Source organism: Amborella trichopoda, chromosome 12, assembly GCF_054954075.1.
Source record: "Amborella trichopoda isolate Santa Cruz 75 chromosome 12, AtrichopodaSantaCruz75HAP2 v2.0, whole genome shotgun sequence".
Lineage (NCBI taxonomy): Eukaryota > Viridiplantae > Streptophyta > Magnoliopsida > Amborellales > Amborellaceae > Amborella > Amborella trichopoda.
The window spans coordinates 42,442,257-42,462,051 of NC_142347.1; the positions used below are offsets into that span (position 1 = coordinate 42,442,257).

General features: G+C 34.5%; 1 protein-coding gene across 1 annotated transcript; it reads right to left on the minus strand.

Moving 5' to 3' along the window:
* Positions 1 to 16,061: 16,061 nt before the first annotated feature.
* On the minus strand, positions 16,062 to 18,497 carry LOC148779604 (transcription factor DIVARICATA-like). The gene is made up of 2 exons (XM_088854670.1): positions 18,042 to 18,497; positions 16,062 to 16,516 (listed from the first exon to the last, which is right to left on the minus strand). The coding sequence occupies exons 1-2, from the start codon at positions 18,371 to 18,373 to the stop codon at positions 16,069 to 16,071; spliced, it is 780 nt and encodes a 259-aa protein (XP_088710796.1). The 5' UTR covers positions 18,374 to 18,497; the 3' UTR covers positions 16,062 to 16,068.
* Between the last annotated feature and the right edge of the window lie 1,298 nt (positions 18,498 to 19,795).

The window sequence follows — 19,795 nt, forward strand, 5'->3', positions numbered from 1 at the left end:
TAATAAAAAATCCTCATATGATTTGCTGACTCACGCCTCTCTATATGCTTTGCTCATAATAAAAAGGATCTTATATGCTTTGCTCACCCACGTCTTTCTCTCTCATGATTATCGACCCCTCTCTCTCTCTCTAGACTCTCTGTTCCCATCAAGAGCCCAATTGGCTAATTGCTAACCAAAGGCAATCCTAGGCTTTTTTCTCTCTATAGTCCCATACTCCCTTCCAACACAAGATAATCATATCGATCTCTCTCTCAAGTTGCACGGAAGGGTGTCTCTCTCAGCTGCAAGGAAGTCATTCTCTCTCTATCTACAAATCTGGATTGATTTCCAGGATCAATTTGCAAAGAAGTCTATCTCTCTCTGATTCCAATAAAAATTCCAAAGCCTCTCATACCTTTCTTTCGGTCTAACTTGCTCTCTCTCTCTCTCTCTCTCTCTCTCTCTCTCTCTCTCTCTCTAATTTGCTTTCTCTATTGCTTTTAACATGTCTTCATCTATCTAATTTCTAAACTTTCCTCCTCAACGTGTGACAATCAGGCTCTCCAATGATAATTTTCTATTATGGAAAGGTCAAATTATTCTTATTGCTAGTGGCTAAGGAATCATGGGACATCTTTTATGATTCTATCTCAGAGCCACCTAAGTTCCTCTCTAATAAAGATTGATGGTTCTATCCCAGAGCCACCTAAGTTCTTCCTTTCTAATAAAGATGCTTCTAATCCAGAATACGAACAGTGGTATGCATGTGATCAACTCATCATAGCATTGATCAACTCTACGTTATCCCCTGATATTCTGATACAATTTCTTGATATTGCCACCACAAAATATCTCTGTTCTAACCTTTCACGATTCCTATGCACAAAACTCTTCTTATAAGGGCTTATTCTTGAAGTGTTGCAGACAACTCCCTATTTCTCAAAAGGAAAAGACAAAAGCTAGTGATGGTGCTTCTCTATGTTGATATCATTGTAACATAGAATGACAAGGATAAAATAAGACAGCTAAAGATAATGGTCAGAGCGCGATTTGCTAAGAAGGATTTTAAAAATCTAAAGTATTTCCTATGTATAGAAGTTGAGCGCATGAGACAAGGTATGAAATTGACACAACAAAATTATGCATTGGATTTGTTAGAAAAATTTGGAATGAGTAAACTATAAACCATTACCAACACAAATGGTCACAACAAAAAAAATATCTACTAGAGATGGTAATCTTGGTCAAGGTTCAGAAAAGTATAAAAGTCTTGTTGGTGGTCTACAATGCCTTACATTCACTCGACCATGTATCATTTACGTTGTCAAGCACGTTTGTTAATTTATGCATGATCCTCATGAGATACACCTTATAGCATCTAAAAGGATTCTCCGATATGTGAAGGGTATGTAGGGTGATGGTCTTTTCATTCCCATTGGTGGAAGACAAGTTAACATTATTACCTATTCTTATGCAGACTAGGTTAGAGATCCCAATACAAGAAATCAGTGTATGAGTGTTTTATTTTATTTGCAGGATCTCTATTATCTTGGAGTAGTACAAAGAAAATGACCATTTCATGCTCAAGTTCAAAAGTAGAATATCAAGCAATGTTCTCAACAACTGTTGAAATCACTTGGTATCGCCATATTCTATCAAAATTAGTTATTGGAATTCAACATACAATTCTTCATTGTGATAATCAGAGTGCAATACAGCTTACATTTAATCCAGTTATTCATGTTCGGACTAAACACATTGAACTGAAATATCATTTTATTCGAGAGAAGGTTGAAAGTGGATAGATTACTCCTAATTATGTTTCAAGTACAGAACAACTTGCTGATAATTTTACAAAAGATCTTCCTACATCACAACATAGTTCGATAGGAAACAAATTGTCCATGTTTCACATTGATAATAGTTTGAGGGGGAGTAATAAGAATAATAACTATCATGATTTAGAAAGATGTGATCATGATAAAGATTAACATGATATATTGTAATCCCTTCATATAGTAACATCTTTTCATATCTATACAGATTTATTGTAATCACATCGGATGAGTACATAACTAATATAAATAAAACACACATCCCTCTCTATAGGTGTAGATAATTTTACACAAATATCGTTCTTTAAATTTCTTCACTTATGTTACACAATCAAGTAGCGAGCCATGCTCAAAAGTATTTTATACGATAAAGGCATTGGTGTATAAGAAAGAGAAGAAGTACGTAAGCATCCACAACATGAGTGTAGATGATCTTGATACAAGCTACTGAGGAATTGAGCTCAATTGAGTTAGTCTCTGATATGGTACACAAGACCTCAAGACCATAAGTGGGGTCTACACATTGCTATGGGCCCAACCACTCACCTATCGGATGCCAACTCCCAAAGCTAGAGCCACCATTGAACGTTATACCTTGTACCCAATTTCATCCAGAATTAGGAAGACTAAGGCTGGCTATAGTCACATGTCGAGTAAGGCATCCTGGGTATAACATGGAAGGGGCCATTTAGATATAAGCTGCAAGAATTTCCTTGGGGCATTTCTGGTAGGATTAGCCCATAATTTTTTGTTTTTGTTTTTTGAGTTGTTTATCCATAAGAATCCAATAATAATGTTAATGCCAATTGTCCATTGCTCAAGTTCAAAGTCCAATTTTTATCTATAATAGGAGTCTAGTTCTAAGAGATTATGTCAAGTCTATTGTGTTAGGGTTATTTTGTTCGACCCTATTTATTCATGGCAAATAATTTGCATATTATGAAGATTATGCAATCTCCATAATGTGCAGATTATTTTCCTTGAATAGATAGGGTCGTACAATGGACAGTCAACTTTAACATTAACAATGGATTCCTAATGCTAAACAACTAAAAAAACCAAAACAAAAAATTATAGGTTAATCCTACCAAAAATGCACCTAGACAATTTTTGCAGCTTATATCTAAATTGGCCCTCCCATGTTTATGGCCACGATGCTTTACTTGACATGTAGGCATAGCCAACCTTAGTATTCCTAGCTCTGGATGAAATTGGGTGAAAGTAAAACATTCAATGTTGGCTCTTGCATTGGGAGTTGGCATCCCAAAGGTGAGTGGTTGGGCGCATAGTATTGTGTAGACCTCACTCGTGGTCCTGAGATCTTGTGTATCATATCAAAGACTGACTCAGTTGCACTCAATTCCTTAGTGGCTTGTGTATCAAGATCATCCACACTCATGTTGTGGATGCTTATGTGTTTCTTTTCTTTCTTCTGCGTCAACGCATTTTGTCGTATATAATACTTTTGAGCATGACTCGCTACCTGAGCCGAGGTTCGGGTCTTGATAACGAGCCTGGAGATGCTCTTCGAATTCCCCTTGTGATATTTTTGTAAACCTATTAAAAATAGCCTGCCACAAAAGCAACTTACAAACTTGAATTGGAGAAGGGTGAAAGCAAAGGGATTGTGTACTATGAGTGAAGAAATTTGAAAAACAATATTTGTGCAAAATTGTCCACACCAATACATAGGTATGTAGGTACTATTTATAATAGTTATTTATTCATCCTTGATTGACTCAATCAAAGATGTGATTGCAACAAATTTGAACAGATACGAAAAAATTTATCTATATGAAAGGATTACAATAAATCATGTTAATCCTTATCAAGTTAAATTTTTATCATGAATGTATCTTTCTAGAACAAGATAGTTATCATTCTTATCGTGATAGCTATCATTTTTATTACTCCTCCTCAAACTATTGTCAATGTAAAACATGGACAACTTGTTTGTTATCGAACGATGCTGCAAAGTAGGAAAACATTTTGTAAAGATATGGAATGAGGTTATTGTATGAAGGGATTACAACAAATCTATATAGATTTGGAAAGCGGTTACTATATGAAGGGATTACAATATATCATATTAATTCTTATCATGATTATTTCTTTCTAGATCATGATAGTTATCACTCTTATTACTCCCACTCAAATTATTGTCAATACAACTTGTTTGCTATCGAACGATGTTGCGATGTAGGAAGACCTTTGGTGAAAATATCAGCAAGTTGTTTTGTGTATAAAACATATTCAAGGGTAATCTCTCCACTTTCAACCTTCTCTCAAAATGATAATCTAGTTCAATATATTTGGTCTGTGCATGAAGAACTGGATTAAATGCAAGCGTTATTGCAATCTTACTATCACAACAAAGATGTGCATATTGAATTCGGATAACCAATTCTGATATAATGTGGCGGTACCAAGTGATTTCAGAAGCTGTTGAAGGCATTGTTCGTTATTATGCTTATGAACTCGAGCGTGAGACAATCATTTGTTTGGCTACTCCAAAATACTAGAGATCTTGCAAAGAAAATACAAAATTTTGACACTGACCTTCTTGTATCGAGATATCCAGCCCAGTCTGCATCAGAATAGGCGATAAGGTTAACCTATTTTTCACCAATGGAAAGAAAAGACCATCATCCGATGTACCCTTTACATATCAGCGAATCCTTTTAGCTACAATGAGGCGCATCTTATGAGGATCATGCATAAATTGACAAACTTGATTGACAGCATAAGTGATATCTAGTCGAGTGATGTAAGGTACTGTAGACCACCAACATGACCTCTATACTTTTCTGAATCTTGAACATGATCATCATCTTTAGCAGATAATTTTTTTGGTGTAACCATTGGCGTTGGTGATGGTTTACTGTTACTCATTCCAAATTTTTCTAGCAGATCTAATGCATACTTGTGTTGTGTCAATTTCATACCTTGTCTTGTACGCTCAACTTCCACCCTTAGGAAATACTTTATATTTCCAAGATCTTTCATAGCAAATCATACACCGAGCATTATCATTAGCTGCTTGATTTCATCATCATCATCATTCCCTGTTACAATGATATCATCAACATAAAGAAGCAACATCACTTGCGTTTGCCTCTTTTTTTTTGAGAAATAGGGAGTTATTTGCAGTACTTCGAGAATAACCCCTTGTGAAAAGAGTTTTGCATATAGGAATTGTGAAGGGTAGAATATATATCTTTTGCTATGACAATATCAAGAACTTGTGTCAGAATATCAGGGGATAATGTAGAGTTGATCCGATAATGTAGAGTTGATCCATGCTATAATGAGTTGATCACGGGCATACCATTGTCCATATTTTGGATTAGGAGCATCTTTATCAAAGAGGAGGAGGAGAAAGTTAGGGGGCTATGGGTAGAATCATCGAGATGTCCCATGATTCCTTGGCCACTAGCAATATGAATAATTTGACCGTTCTATAGTAGAAAATTGTTATTGGAAAGCTTGATTGTCACAAGTTGAACAAGAAGGTTCGGAAATTGGATAGATGAAAAAAAACGTTAGCGAGAAAGAAATGTATGAAGGGCTTTGTATTTTTTTATGAATGTTTAAATCAATAAGTACAATGATAAATACATCTATATAAAGAGGACAATACCAAAATTAGATGAGATAAATATGGTATAATAACTTGATGACCAACTCCCAAAGCTAGAGCCACCATTGAACGTTATACCTTGTACCCAATTTCATCAAGAACTAGGAAGACTAAGGCTGGCTATGCTCACATGTCAAGTAAGGCATCCTGAGTATATAATGGAAGGGGCCATTTAGATATAAGCTGCAAGAATTGTTTTGGGGCATTTTTGGTAGGATAAGCCCATAAGTTTTTTTTTTTTTTTTTTGAGTTGTTTAGCCATAAGAATCCAATAATAATGTTAATGCCATTTGTCCATTGCTCAGGTTCAAAGCCCAATTTTTATCTATAATAGGAGTCGAGTTCTAAGAGATTTACAAATGTATGTCAAGTCTGTTGTGTTAGGGATATTTTGTTCGACCCTATTTATTCATGGAAAATAATTTGCATATTATGAAGATTATGCAATCTCCATAATGTGTAGATTATTTTCCTTGGATAAATGAGGCCGTACAATGGACAGTCAACATTAACATTATTATTGGATTTTAACATTATTATTGGATTCCTGTTGCTAAACAACTCAAAAAACCAAAACAAAAAATTGTATATGTTAGTCCTACAAAAAAATGCATCTAGACAATTTTTGCAGCTTATATCTAAATTGCCCCTCCCATGTTATGGCCACGATGCTTTACTTGACAAGTGGGCATAGCCAACCTTAGTATTCCTAGCACTAGATGAAATTGGGTGAAAGTATAACATCCAATGTTGGCTCTTGCATTGGGAGTTGGCATCCCATAGGTGAGTGGTTGGGCCCATAGCATCATGTAGACCTCATTCGTGGTCTCGAGATCTTGTGTATCATATCAAAGACTGACTCAGTTGAGCTTAATTCCTCAGTGGCTTGTGTATCAAGATCATCCACACTCATGTCGTGGATGCTTTGTGCTTCTTTTTTCTTTCTTCTGCGCCAACGCATTTTATCGTATATAATACTTTTGAGCATGGCTCACTACCAGAGCCAGGGTTCGGGTCTTGACAACGAGTCTGGAGATGTTCTTCCAATTCCCCTTGCCATATTTTTGTAAACCTATTAGAATAAGCCTGCCACAAAAGCAACTTACAAACTTGAATAAGAGAAGGGTGAAAAAAAGGGGATTGTGTACTATTAGTGAAGAAATTTGAAAAACAATATTTGCGCAAAATTGTCCACACCAATAGGTTCTATTCATAATAGTTATTTATTCATCCTTGATTGACTCAATCAAGGATGTGAATTCAACAAATCTGTAAAGTTACGGAAAAATGTAACTATATGAGGGGATTGCAATATATCATGTTAATCCTTATCAAGTTAAATCTTTATCATGAACGTATCTTTCTAAAACAAGATAGTTATCATTCTTATCTTGATAGCTTTCATTCTTATTACTCCCCCTCAAACTATTGTCAATGTAAAACATGGACAACTTGTTTGTTATCGAACGATGCTGTGAAGTAGGAAGATCTTTTGAAAAGATATGGAATGAAGTTACTATATGAAGGGGTTACAACAAATCTATATAGATATGGAAAGAGGTTACTATATGACAGGATTACAATATATCATATTAATTCTTATCATGATCATTTCTTTCTAGATCATGATAGTTATCACTCTTATTACTCCCATTCAAATTATTGTCAATGTGAAACATTGACAACTTGTTTGCTATCGAACAATGTTGTAATGTAGGAAGACCTTTTGTGAAAATATCAGCAAGTTGTTCTATGCTTAAAACATAATCAAGGGTAATCTCTCCACTTTCAACCTTCTCTCAAATGAAATGATAATCTAGTTCAATATATTTAGTCTGTGCATGAAGAACTGGATTAAATGCAAGCGTTATTGCAATCTTATTATCACAACAAGGATTTGCATATTGAATTCTGATAACCAATTCTGATATAATGTGGCGGTACCAAGTGACTTCAGTAGCTGTTGAAGACATTGTTCGTTATTATGCTTATGAACTTGAGCGTGAGACAATCATTTGTTTTTGCTACTCCAAAATACTAGAGATCTTGCAAAGAAAATACAAAATTTTGACACTGACCTTCTTGTATCGAGATATCCAGTCCAGTCTGCATCAGAATAGGCGATAAGGTTAACCTGTCTTCCACCTAAGGAACGAAAAGACCATCACCCGATGTATCCTTTACATATCAGCGAATCCATTTAGCTGCTATGAGGTGCATCTTATGAGGATCATGCATAAATTGACAAACTTGATTGACAGCAGAAGTGATATAAGGTACTGTAGACCACCAACAAGACTTCAAGACTTTTCTGAATTTTGAACATGATCAGCATCCTTAGCAGATAATTTTTTTGGTGTAACCATTGGCGTTAGTGATGGTTTACAGTTACTCATTCCAAATTTTTCTAGCAGATCTAATGCATACTTGTGTTGTGTCAATTTCATACCTTGTCATGTACACTCAACTTCCACACCTAGCAAATACTTTAGATTTCCAAGATCTTTCATAGCAAATCGTACACCGAGCATTATCATTAGCTGCATGATTTCATCATCATCATCATTCCTTGTTACAATGATATCATCAACATAAAGAACCAACATCACTAGGTTTTGCCTCTTTTATTTGAGAAATAAGGAGTTATCTGCAGTACTTCGAGAATAACCCCTTGTAAAAAGAGTTTTGCATATAGGAATTGTGAAGGGTAGAATAGATATCTTTTGCTATGACAATATCAAGAACTTGTGTCAGAATATCAGGGGATAATGTAGAGTTGATCCGATAATGTAGAGTTGATCCATGCTATAATGAGTTGATCACGGGCATACCATTGTCCATATTTTGGATTAGGAGCATCTTTATCAAAGAGGAGGAGGAGAAAGTTAGGGGGCTATGGGTAGAATCATCGAGATGTCCCATGATTCTTTGGCCACTAGCAATATGAATAATTTGACCGTTCTATAGTAGAAAATTATTATTGGAAAGCTTGATTGTCACAAGTTGAACAAGAAGGTTCGGAAATTGGATAGATGAAAAAAAACATTAGCGATAAAGAAAGGTATGAGGGGCTTTGGATTTTTTTATGAATGTTTAAATCAATAAGTACAATGATAAATACATCTATATAAAGAGGACAATACCAAAATTAAATGAGATAAATATGGTATAATAACTTGATGACCAACTCCCAAAGCTAGCGCCACCATTGAACGTTATACCTTGTACCCAATTTCATCCAGAACTAGGAAGATTAAGGCTGGCTATGCTCACATGTCAAATAAGGCATCCTGAATATATAATGGAAGGGGCCATTTAGATATAAGCTGCAAGAATTGTCTTGGGGCATTTTTGGTAGGATAAGCCCATAAGTTTTTTTTTTTTTTTTTTGAGTTGTTTAGCCATAGGAATCCAATAATAATGTTAATGCCAATTGTCCATTGCTCAGGTTCAAAGCCCAATTTTTATCTATAATAGGAGTCGAGTTCTAAGAGATTTACAAATGTATGTCAAGTCTGTTGTGTTAGGGATATTTTGTTCGACCCTATTTATTCATGGAAAATAATTTTTATATTATGAAGATTATGCAATCTCCATAATGTGTAGATTATTTTCCTTGGATAAATGAGGCCGTACAATGGACAGTCAACATTAACATTATTATTGGATTCTTGTTGCTAAACAACTCAAAAAACCAAAACAAAAAATTGTAGGTTAGTCCTACAAAAAAATGCACCTAGACAATTTTTACAGTTTATATCTAAATTGCCCCTCCCATGTTATGGCCACGATGCTTTACTTGACAAGTGGGCATAGCCAACCTTAGTTTTTCTAGCACTAGATGAAATTGGGTGAAAGTATAACATCCAATGTTGGCTCTTGCATTGGGAGTTGGCATCCCATAGGTTAGTGGTTGGGCCCATAGCATTATGTAGACCTCATTTGTGGTCTTGAGATCTTGTGTATCATATCAAAGACTGACTCAGTTGAGCTTAATTCCTTAGTGGCTTGTGTATCAAGATCATCCACACTCATGTCGTGGATGCTTTGTGCTTCTTTTTTCTTTCTTCTGTGCCAACGCATTTTGTTGTATATAATACTTTTGAGCATGGCTCACTACCAAAGCCAGGGTTCGGGTCTTGACAACGAGTCTGGAGATGCTCTTCCAATTCCCCTTGCCATATTTTTGTAAACCTATTAGAAATAGCCTGCCACAAAAGCAACTTACAAACTTGAATAAGAGAAGGGTGAAAACATGGGGATTGTGTACTATGAGTGAAGAAATTTGAAAAACAGTATTTGCGCAAAATTGTCCACACCAATAGGTTCTATTCATAATAGTTATTTATTCATCCTTGATTGACTCAATCAAGGATGTGAATTCAACAAATCTGTAAAGTTACGGAAAAATGTAACTATATGAGTGGATTGCAATATATCATGTTCATCCTTATCAAGTTAAATCTTTTTCAAGAACGTATCTTTCTAGAACAAGATAGTTATCATTCTTATCATGATAGCTATCATTCTTATTACTCCCCCTCAAACTATTGTCAATGTAAAACATGGACAACTTGTTTGTTATCGAACGATGCTGTGAAGTAGGAAGATCTTTTGAAAAGATATGGAATGAAGTTACTATATGAAGGGGTTACAACAAATCTATATAGATATGGAAAGAGGTTACTATATGACGGGATTACAATATATCATATTAATTTTTATCATGATCAATTCTTTCTAGATCATGATAGTTATCACTCTTATTACTCCCATTCAAACTATTGTCAATGTGAAACATTGACAACTTGTTTGCTATCGAACAATGTTGTGATGTAGGAAGACCTTTTATGAAAATATCAGCAAGTTGTTCTATGCTTAAAACATAATCAAGGGTAATCTCTCCACTTTCAACCTTCTCTCAAATGAAATGATAATCTAGTTCAATATATTTGGTCTGTGCATGAAGAACTGGATTAAATGCAAGCGTTATTGCAATCTTATTATCACAACAAGGATTTGCGTATTGAATTCTGATAACCAATTCTGATATAATGTGGCGGTACCAAGTGATTTCAGCAGCTGTTGAAGACATTGTTCGTTATTATGCTTATGAACTTGAGCGTGAGACAATCATTTGTTTTTGCTACTCCAAAATACTAGAGATCTTGCAAAGAAAATACAAAATTTTGACACTGACCTTCTTGTATCGAGATATCCAGTCCAGTCTGCATCAGAATAGGCGATAAGGTTAACCTGTCTTCCACCTAAGGAACGAAAAGACCATCACCCGATGTACCTTTTACATATCAGCGGATCCTTTTAGCTGCTATGAGGTGCATCTTATGAGGATCATGCATAAATTGACAAACTTGATTGACAACATAAGTGATATCTAGTCAGGTGATGTAAGGTACTGTAGACCACCAACAAGACTTCTATACTTTTCTGAATTTTGAACATGATCAGCATCCTTAGCAGATAATTTTTTTGGTGTAACCATTGGCGTTAGTGATGGTTTACAGTTACTCATTCCAAATTTTTCTAGCAGATCTAATGCATACTTGTGTTGTGTCAATTTCATACCTTGTCCTGTACACTCAACTTCCACACCTAAGAAATACTTTAGATTTCCAAGATCTTTCATAGCAAATCGTACACCGAGCATTATCATTAGCTACATGATTTCATCATCATCATCATCATTCCCTGTTACAATGATGTCATCAACATAAAGGAGCAACATCATTAGCGTTTGCCTCTTTTTTTATGAGAAATAAGGAGTTATCTGTAACACTTCAAGAATAACCTTTTGTAAAAAGAGTTTTGGGTATAGGAATTGTGAAGGGTAGACTAGATATCTTTTGCGGTGGCAATATCAAAAACTTATGTCAGAATATCAGGGGATAATGTAGAGTTGATCCGATATTGTAGAGTTGATCCATGCTATATTGAGTTGATCACGGGCATACCATTGTCCATATTCTGGATTAAGAGCATCTTTATCAAAGAGGAAGAGGAAAAAGTTAGGGGGCTCTAGGTAGAATCATCGAGATGTCCCATGATTCCTTGGCCACTAGCAATATGAATAATTTGAGCTTTCTATAGTAGAAAATTGTCATTGGAGAGCTTGATTGTCACAAGTTGAACAAGAAGGTTCGAAATTGGATAGATGAAAAAAACGTTTAAGAGAAAGAAAGGTATGAGGGGCTTTTGAATTTTTTATAGATGTTTAAATCAATAAGTACATTGATAAGTACATCTATATATAGAGGAAAATAACAATATTAGATGAGATAAATATGGTATAATAACTTGATGACCAAGTTATTTAGTCTCTATCTTCTACATACCTAACCTTAAGAGATATATACATATACATCTATAAATGATATATATCAATATGAACTGAGATATTCATATCCTAACACTATCCCTCAAACTCAAGATGCTTTGACACAAAGCAACTGGAGTTTGAACAATACTAAGTTGCCAAAAAAAAAAAATTCATAGGGTATCATAGTCTTCCAAGTTACCATGGTCTTCCAAGAAACAACTTATTTTGGGCTCTCTACTTTCTCTAGAGACTTTCTCTCTCTGAAGTCTTCCAAGAAACAACATTTATTGGGCTCTCTACTTTCTTCTAGAGACTCTCTCTCTGGGTTTTTTTTCTCTAAAGATCTTATCTATCAGAGGCTTTTTTCTTTCTTGAGGCTTTCTCTCTCTAAAAGTAAATGATATTTCTTTTTCTCTTCTTCGAAACATCCGAGATCGAGTAATGAAACACTCGACGATCATCACACAGGATGGAGTAACGGAAAACTCCATCATCAAACATGATCAAGTAACGAAAAATTTGATCATCAACCAGGATTGAGAAATTCGATGAACCAGGATTCGATCATCACACATGATGGAGTAACGGAAAACTTCATCATCAAACAAGATCAGGTAATAGAAAACTTGATCATCACCCAGGATCGAGAAATTCAATCATCAAACTGAGACTGGAACTGGAGTCTTGAAACCAAAAAGTTGTCAAAGAACTTACACTGCTCTCGCTGGTGTGTTTGAATAGTCTGTAAGAGTGAAGAGATGTAATCCAGGACACGTGATCACCAAAATTGGTTTAAAGAACACAAAAAGTGCTACAAAGGCACAATAAAGACGGCTCTGAGACAAATAAAGTGACAACAAACACTGAAGATTTGTGAAATAAATCTAACACTCTTTGTTAGCATTTGCTTTAGTTGGGTCGCTCGAAAACTCACTAGATATCAAAGGTTGGTTGGGATCTTTGCCGGATTTTTATTTATTTAAAGAACAACCCCAAAATGAAGAGACTTTCAGCACCCAACATGTGCACGCAATAACAACATAAGAATTCAGACTTTTAGAGAGAGAAAAAGTGTACTATCAACCTCCTTCGCAACGAAGCCATTGCCAAATCTCTCCCTTGAGCTCTTATCATCAACATCGCTGTGTTCTTTTCCATTGGTCTGATCCTCATCAGCAACAGATTTGCGATCTGTTCTCTCTCTAGATTTCGCATCCCTATTTGAATTGGGTTCTTTACCATGAACCCCAACCTCATCAACATAAGATTCACCAACCATTCTCTCTTTAGTATCTCCATTACGCGAGTCCATAGATTGAGTTCCGCATTCGGTTTTTCTCTCTCTAAATTCATCATTCAAGGTTTCAAGCCTTGAATGATCAAGCCTTCGAGCTATTCCAATGAATTTCAATACTCAGAGTTTATCACCCATGAGCAGAGCTTCCCCCTGATTGGTGGCTCGTAAATCCAATGGATTATTATCCTTATTTGTGCCTCTTACGCCTCCAGCATTCTCGCTTCTCTTCTAAAATCAGTTAATATTGGCACTAGTTGATGCCCATCTTTATCTATGGCCCTTTGAAGCTTGTTGAGCACACGCATACACTTTTTCCTTAAATTATCAGATGTCTGTCTAGGGCTAAGCACATGATCGGTCATACGTAGAGATTTACTAACTGAACTTTCTCTCGAATATTCTATGCCATCACCCATATCATACACAACTCGATTGATGTGTTTCTCTCTCTCCCTGTTTTCTCTCTCTAACTGAGGAGACTCGGATTATCCGTCGCTCTTGTGCTATTAACCCTCATGTGTTATTAATCTTGCTCTGATTTCTTCTCTCTTTGGAAACAAGGGGATCAGGCGTCTGCCTTCAAAGAAGGAAGGGCTCTGATACCATGTTAGAATTCGTGGGAGCATGGAATGGAGAATCTCTGATACCATGTTAGAATTCATCAGAACATAGAATGGAGATTATAGAATAGAGAATGGAGAATGGAGAATAGAGAATGGAGAATGGAGAATGGAGAATAAAGATAGAAGAAGAGATTCGTGGGAGCATAAAATGGAGAATATCTGATACCATGTTAGAATTTGTGGGAGCATAGAATAGAATCTCTGATACCATGTTAGAATTTGTGGGAGCATAGAATGGAGAATCTCTAATACCATGCTAGAATCAGTGGGAGCATAGAATGGAAAATGGAGAGAGAAGAAGAGACCATGTTAGAATTCGTGGGAGCATAGAATGGATAATGAAGAGAGAAGAAGAGATTTATGGGAGCATAAAATGGAGAATCTCTGATACCATGTTAGAATTCGTGGGAGCATAGAATGGAGAATGGAGAGAGAAGAAGAGACTATGTTAAAATTCGTAGGAGCATAGAATGGAGAATGGAGAATGGAGAATGGAGAATGGAGAGAGAAGAAGAATGAAGAGAGAAGAAGTAACTATGTTAGAATTCGTGGGAGCATAGAATGGAGAATGGAAAGAGAATAAGATATTCATTGGAGCATAAAATGGAGAATCTCTGATACCATGTTAGAATTCATGGAAGCTTAGAATGGAGAGAGAAGAAGAGAAAACACAACATTTACGTGGTTCTGGCCGAAGCCTTACGTCCACGGATCCAAAGCCCTAACCGGTTATATATTCACAACTTTTTATGGATGTTTACATCAATAAGTACAACTATATATAGAAGACAATCACACAATTAGAAGAGATAAATATGGTATGATAACTTGATGACCACGTAACTTGGTCTCTATTTTCTAGATACCTAATCTTATAAAGAGATATATATATATATATATATATATATATACATAAACATCCATAATGATGTATATCAATGTGAACCCGAGATATCCATATCCTAACATAAACTTCTGATACATAACTTGAAAAAGATCTAAAAGACTAAGAGAAAGGGTTGTAGACACCATAAAAGAAAATGAGAGTATGAGCCCCAAAGTATGAAATACATTGAATAAAAATCATCCATATTTAACAAGCACCAAATAAAAAAATGAAGTGATTAGAATACAAGAACTACTGTCAACTTTCTCAAGAAAAAAAAATAAAAAAAAAAGGCCACCAAAGATTAGCAGGTAAAACGGAGAAGTGAGAAAATAAAGATTGAGATAATATATATATATATATAATAACAATAACAACAACAACAACAACTACAACAAAAGGCTTACCTAATGAAACCAGGGCACGTCTTTCTCTCCCTCAACTTACTTCTTCCCTTCTCTTTCTCTCTCTAACTGTCCCTCAAAATGCTCAGGTGAAAGGGCACTATGTCTTAATTTTTGTCTTTAAGTTCTAAAGAATTTATTTGGGTTTATCATGAAAAAAAATTAAAGACCCAATCATGATAGGATTTAGGGTTGAGATTAACTAGACTCTATTGATCCGGGATTTTAGGATGCAATTTTTTCTTCTTGATTTAGATAAGATTTGGACAAAAGCTTTATCGTGAAAGAAAATTAAAGAACCAATCAATCTAGGATTTAGGGTTACCCAATCGATCAGAGGCTTTAGGATGCAATCTTTTCTTCTTCATTTGGATAGGATTTGCTCAATTTTTATTTGGTTTTTCATAAGTTTATAGTAATACTATAAAACAGTTTTTTAGTTCATTTTTCATTACCTTTTGAAACATATTTGGACTTTTTCAGGAAACTTTTAATTTTATTTTATTTTTAAATACTATTTTATTTTGATATATTTTTGTAATTTTTTTAGGAATTTTTGGGTATATACAAGACTTGGTTGAGTTTTCAACCGAGAAAAGGGGTTGGGTTCCCTCGGCGAGGCGATGTTCGAGCACTTATACTCGCTAGCAACCTTTAAATGCAATTCATGATGCCTTACGTCTGATGGAATTTGCGTGGGGTGAGCTTGCACACATTGAAATACTTGAACTAATATCGATAATATCATGACACAGGGAAATAAAACTTATATCAAATGCTGCACATTATGAAGATTAGAAGCAACTATGCAGATTGTTTTTCTTGGATAAATAACGTCCTACAAACTTAAATATCCCTTATACGACATAACATACTTGATATACATTTGTAAATCCTCTGGAGCTCAACTGTTAATATAAATAAAAATTGAGGCTTTGAGGCTGATCAATTGACATTTGAGATTGTCATTATTATTGGATTCCTACTGCTAAACAATTCAAAAAAGGAAAACAAAAAATTATGAGTTAATTCTACCAAAAATGCCCGTAAGCCATTCTTGTAACTTAATATCTAAATTGGCCCTCCCATGTTATGGCCATGATGTCTTCTTTGACATGTGGGCATAGTTCTAACTCTGGACGAAATTGGGTTAAAGGCATATAGTTAAATGGTGCCTCTTGCATTGGGAGTTGACATACCATAGGGGAGTGGTTGGGCCCATAGCTTTGTGTAGGCCCCACTTGTTGTCCTGAGATCTCATGTACCTTATCAGAGACTGACTCTGACTCAGTTAAGCTCAATACTTCAGCAGCTTGTGTATCAAGATCAGCCACACTCATGTCGTAGATGCTTACACGCTTCTTCTCATTCTTCTCTGCCAATGCCTTTTGTCGTATAAAATATTTTTGAGCATGGCTCGCTATCTGAACTGAGGTTCGGGTCTTGACAACGAACCTGGAGATGCTATTCCAATTCCCCTTGCCATATTTTTGCAGACCAATTAGAAATAGCCTGTCAGAAAAACAAGTTACAAAAGTGAATACAGGAGGGGAAAAAAATAAAGGGATTGTGTGCTATGAATTCATTTATTTTTTGTACAAAGAGGTCACAATCATTTTTGGCCATTGGATGTGAAATCCAATAAATGAAAGTGTATCAAAACATTGGAAAAAATTTGTTTTGAATTTTGTCTCTCTATATATATATATATATATATATATATATATATATATATATATATATATATATATATATATATATATATATATATATATATATATATATATATATATATATATATAAACACATCATCAACTACCCAATTTTAAATCTAACTATCAATGATAATTGTATCCTCCATGTGTCAAAAGTAAGTGAATGCGGTTTATATAAGGCTAAGACTCTAAACAATCAAAGTAAGATACATCTTCGAATAGTGTCAAAAAAGATGTCATTTCATTTGCAAAAATAATTATTCTAGTTTTTTCTAGTTTCAATGGCGGCATGAGTGCCTCTTGAAATTGCTTTTAACTATTTTTAAAAATTACTTTTTTTTTTTTTTTTTACGTGACTTGGCCTAGTCAACTCAGACTCAACCGAATTACGCAACTCAGCCAAAGGTTGAGTAACTTGGCCGAGATGAGTTTTTTAACAAGAGTTATTAGGACCGGACAAATGACTGAACTGACGATGACATTGGTCTAATTGGATTGATTAAAGAAGACCAGTTCACCAATCAAACCGGTATATACTAAATTAAAAAATTGACTAAAATATCTAGAAAAATAGATTAGAAAGAGGAAAAAACAAAAAAAACTAGAAACCTTCAAGTAAACTAGTAAAATGTGCGTCTATGATTCACAATATCTTTTTATAGATTTAAATTTTCAGATCTCTTTCATGGTGGGTTTTTACTATTTTGAAAAGTCAGCAGCATAAAGTACATAAAAGCTTATAAGCAAAATACCCCTCATCCAATTATCCCTAAATCAAAATATTCCTAGTGAAGTAATAATATAACATCAAATTTTATTCAAACCTTAGCCAAAAAAAATAAAAAAAGTCAAAAACACAAAAGGGTTGCTTGGAGGAAATGGCAATGAGTGACCGTTAAAAAAAATGCATATAAAGCCCATCAAAACAAGCCGTGTACAAACCTAAGAAAAAGAGAAATGAAAGAAAGTACCAAAAAATAAATTTAATTGGAATAACTGAAGGAAGTTGCATAGTCCAGGGTTTTGAATCCAAAGGTTTACGGGTTTAAGGCCACAGAATTCTTTACGGGAATGAAGTAGGAGAGGGAACGAAGTCCATAGAATTCAAGATTCTGGTCGGGTATTTTTTTCTTGAAGAGTCTAGCAAATTATATTTTGAATATTTGGGTCAAAAGGATTCCTGTGTTATGAGGGTTTGGAACCTTAAAAAATCAAGACCAAACAGTTTTTAGGATACACAATTTAGCTAGGTAAACCTATTGAAAGAAAGAGAGAGAAAAATGAATAACAAAGACAGCGAAAGGGAAATGACAAAAACTTACCTGTGCTCGGCTTCAGTCCAAAAAGATCTTTCTTTCTTCTTTGTTTTACACTTGGTTGGAACTGGTTTCAGCCCAAATGATGTTACACCTAAATCATTGGAAATGTTTTCAAGCAAACTTTCTATCGAATAGGATGAATCAGGAAGCTCCACTTTGCCGGAATCTATTTCTTTTAAATCTTTTAGAAGAGCCTGCATATAAACATCTATCTCACTTTTTCCACACACTATTTCGGCTATTTTCAGCCATGTATCCGGTAAATCATCTGGAAAGGCTGCTCCGACCTCCTCGATCGGCTTACTCGGTTGAAAGGACCCTCCATTGAACACCATCTTTTCTCCCAAAAGCTTTTCTTCCACAAGTTTTGAAGACTGTGAATCGAGAAATAGAGGGAAAAATATGAGGAAACAAAGAGTTGAAATGCGAAAGGCAAGGTGGCAAAACTCTTGATTGATTGAAAGTGGGCTCCACAGCCACTACAATCTACCAAGAGTCTACCACCCACCGGTAGGAAGGCAGTTTTTATAAGACTAAATACCCTTATATAAAAATTTTGAAATTTGACATATTTTTTAATTTTAAAAATTAAAAAATTTAGATAGTTTCTATCTAATTTAGATAGTTTCTATCTCTACAAATTTTGAGATGGTTTCTATGTCTGAAATATTCTACGTAGGACTTAAAATTTGATTTAGATCTCTCTCTAAATTTTTTTAATAATTTCTCTCGCGACAGATTCTTTTCTCTATAACAAATTCAATTTTTAGATTGTTTCTCTATCTGAAATTTTTTAGAAATCTCTATCTAAAATTTGAAATTTGAGATAGTTTTTTTTCTTTGAAAATTTTGAGATAGCTTCTCTCTTTAAAAACTATGAGATAATTCTCCATCTAAAACTTGAAATTTCATACAATTTCTCTCTTGGAAATCATCTATATTTAACATGCACCAACAAAAAGATGAATTAAATGAGAAGCCATGAATTATTGTCAACATTTTCACAAAAAAAAAGAAAAAAAAACAAAAAACCAACGATTGATTAACAGGTGAAGTGAAGAATAAAGAACATAAAGATTACCAGAGAACTGAGAAAAACCAAGGCACACGTGTTTCTCTCTTTCTCTCTCTCTCTCGAACTAGTCAAATATCTTTCTCTTTCTCTCACTAACTCTCCCTCAAAATGGTCCGACTGAAAATGAAAGAGTGGTTCTCAAAATTTATAAGCCATTGTCTTGATAAGTTCTAAAGATGATGGATGGTTCTAAAGATAATATAATAGGAAGAGTTAAAAAATTAAAATAGGATTTAAATTTTTAGAAAATTAAATACCCAAATAACCTCGGATTTGGCCGTTACAACTTAACTAAACCCAATTAATTTGGGACTTTAAACATGGATATTTGTTTTTTATTTTGAGAAAGATTTGCACAACTTTTATTCTTTGTTTAAAGTTCATATTGATCCTATTAACCCCAGATTTGGCCGTTACAATTTAACTAAACCCAATTAATCTGGGACTTTAAACACGGATATTTAATTTTTATTTTGAGAAAGATTTGCACAACTTTTATTCTTTGTTTAAAGTTCATATTGATACTTCAAAGTTCAAAGAGCGAGAGAGAAAGTATTGCCCATATTTTAGAAAAAAAAAAAAAGGAATCCAAATTTCTTTTGATTGGAAATGTATAGGCTAATGAAAACTTTAAAATCTACTTTAATTTTTCTCTTTTGAAATTCATGGAATAATCTTTTAT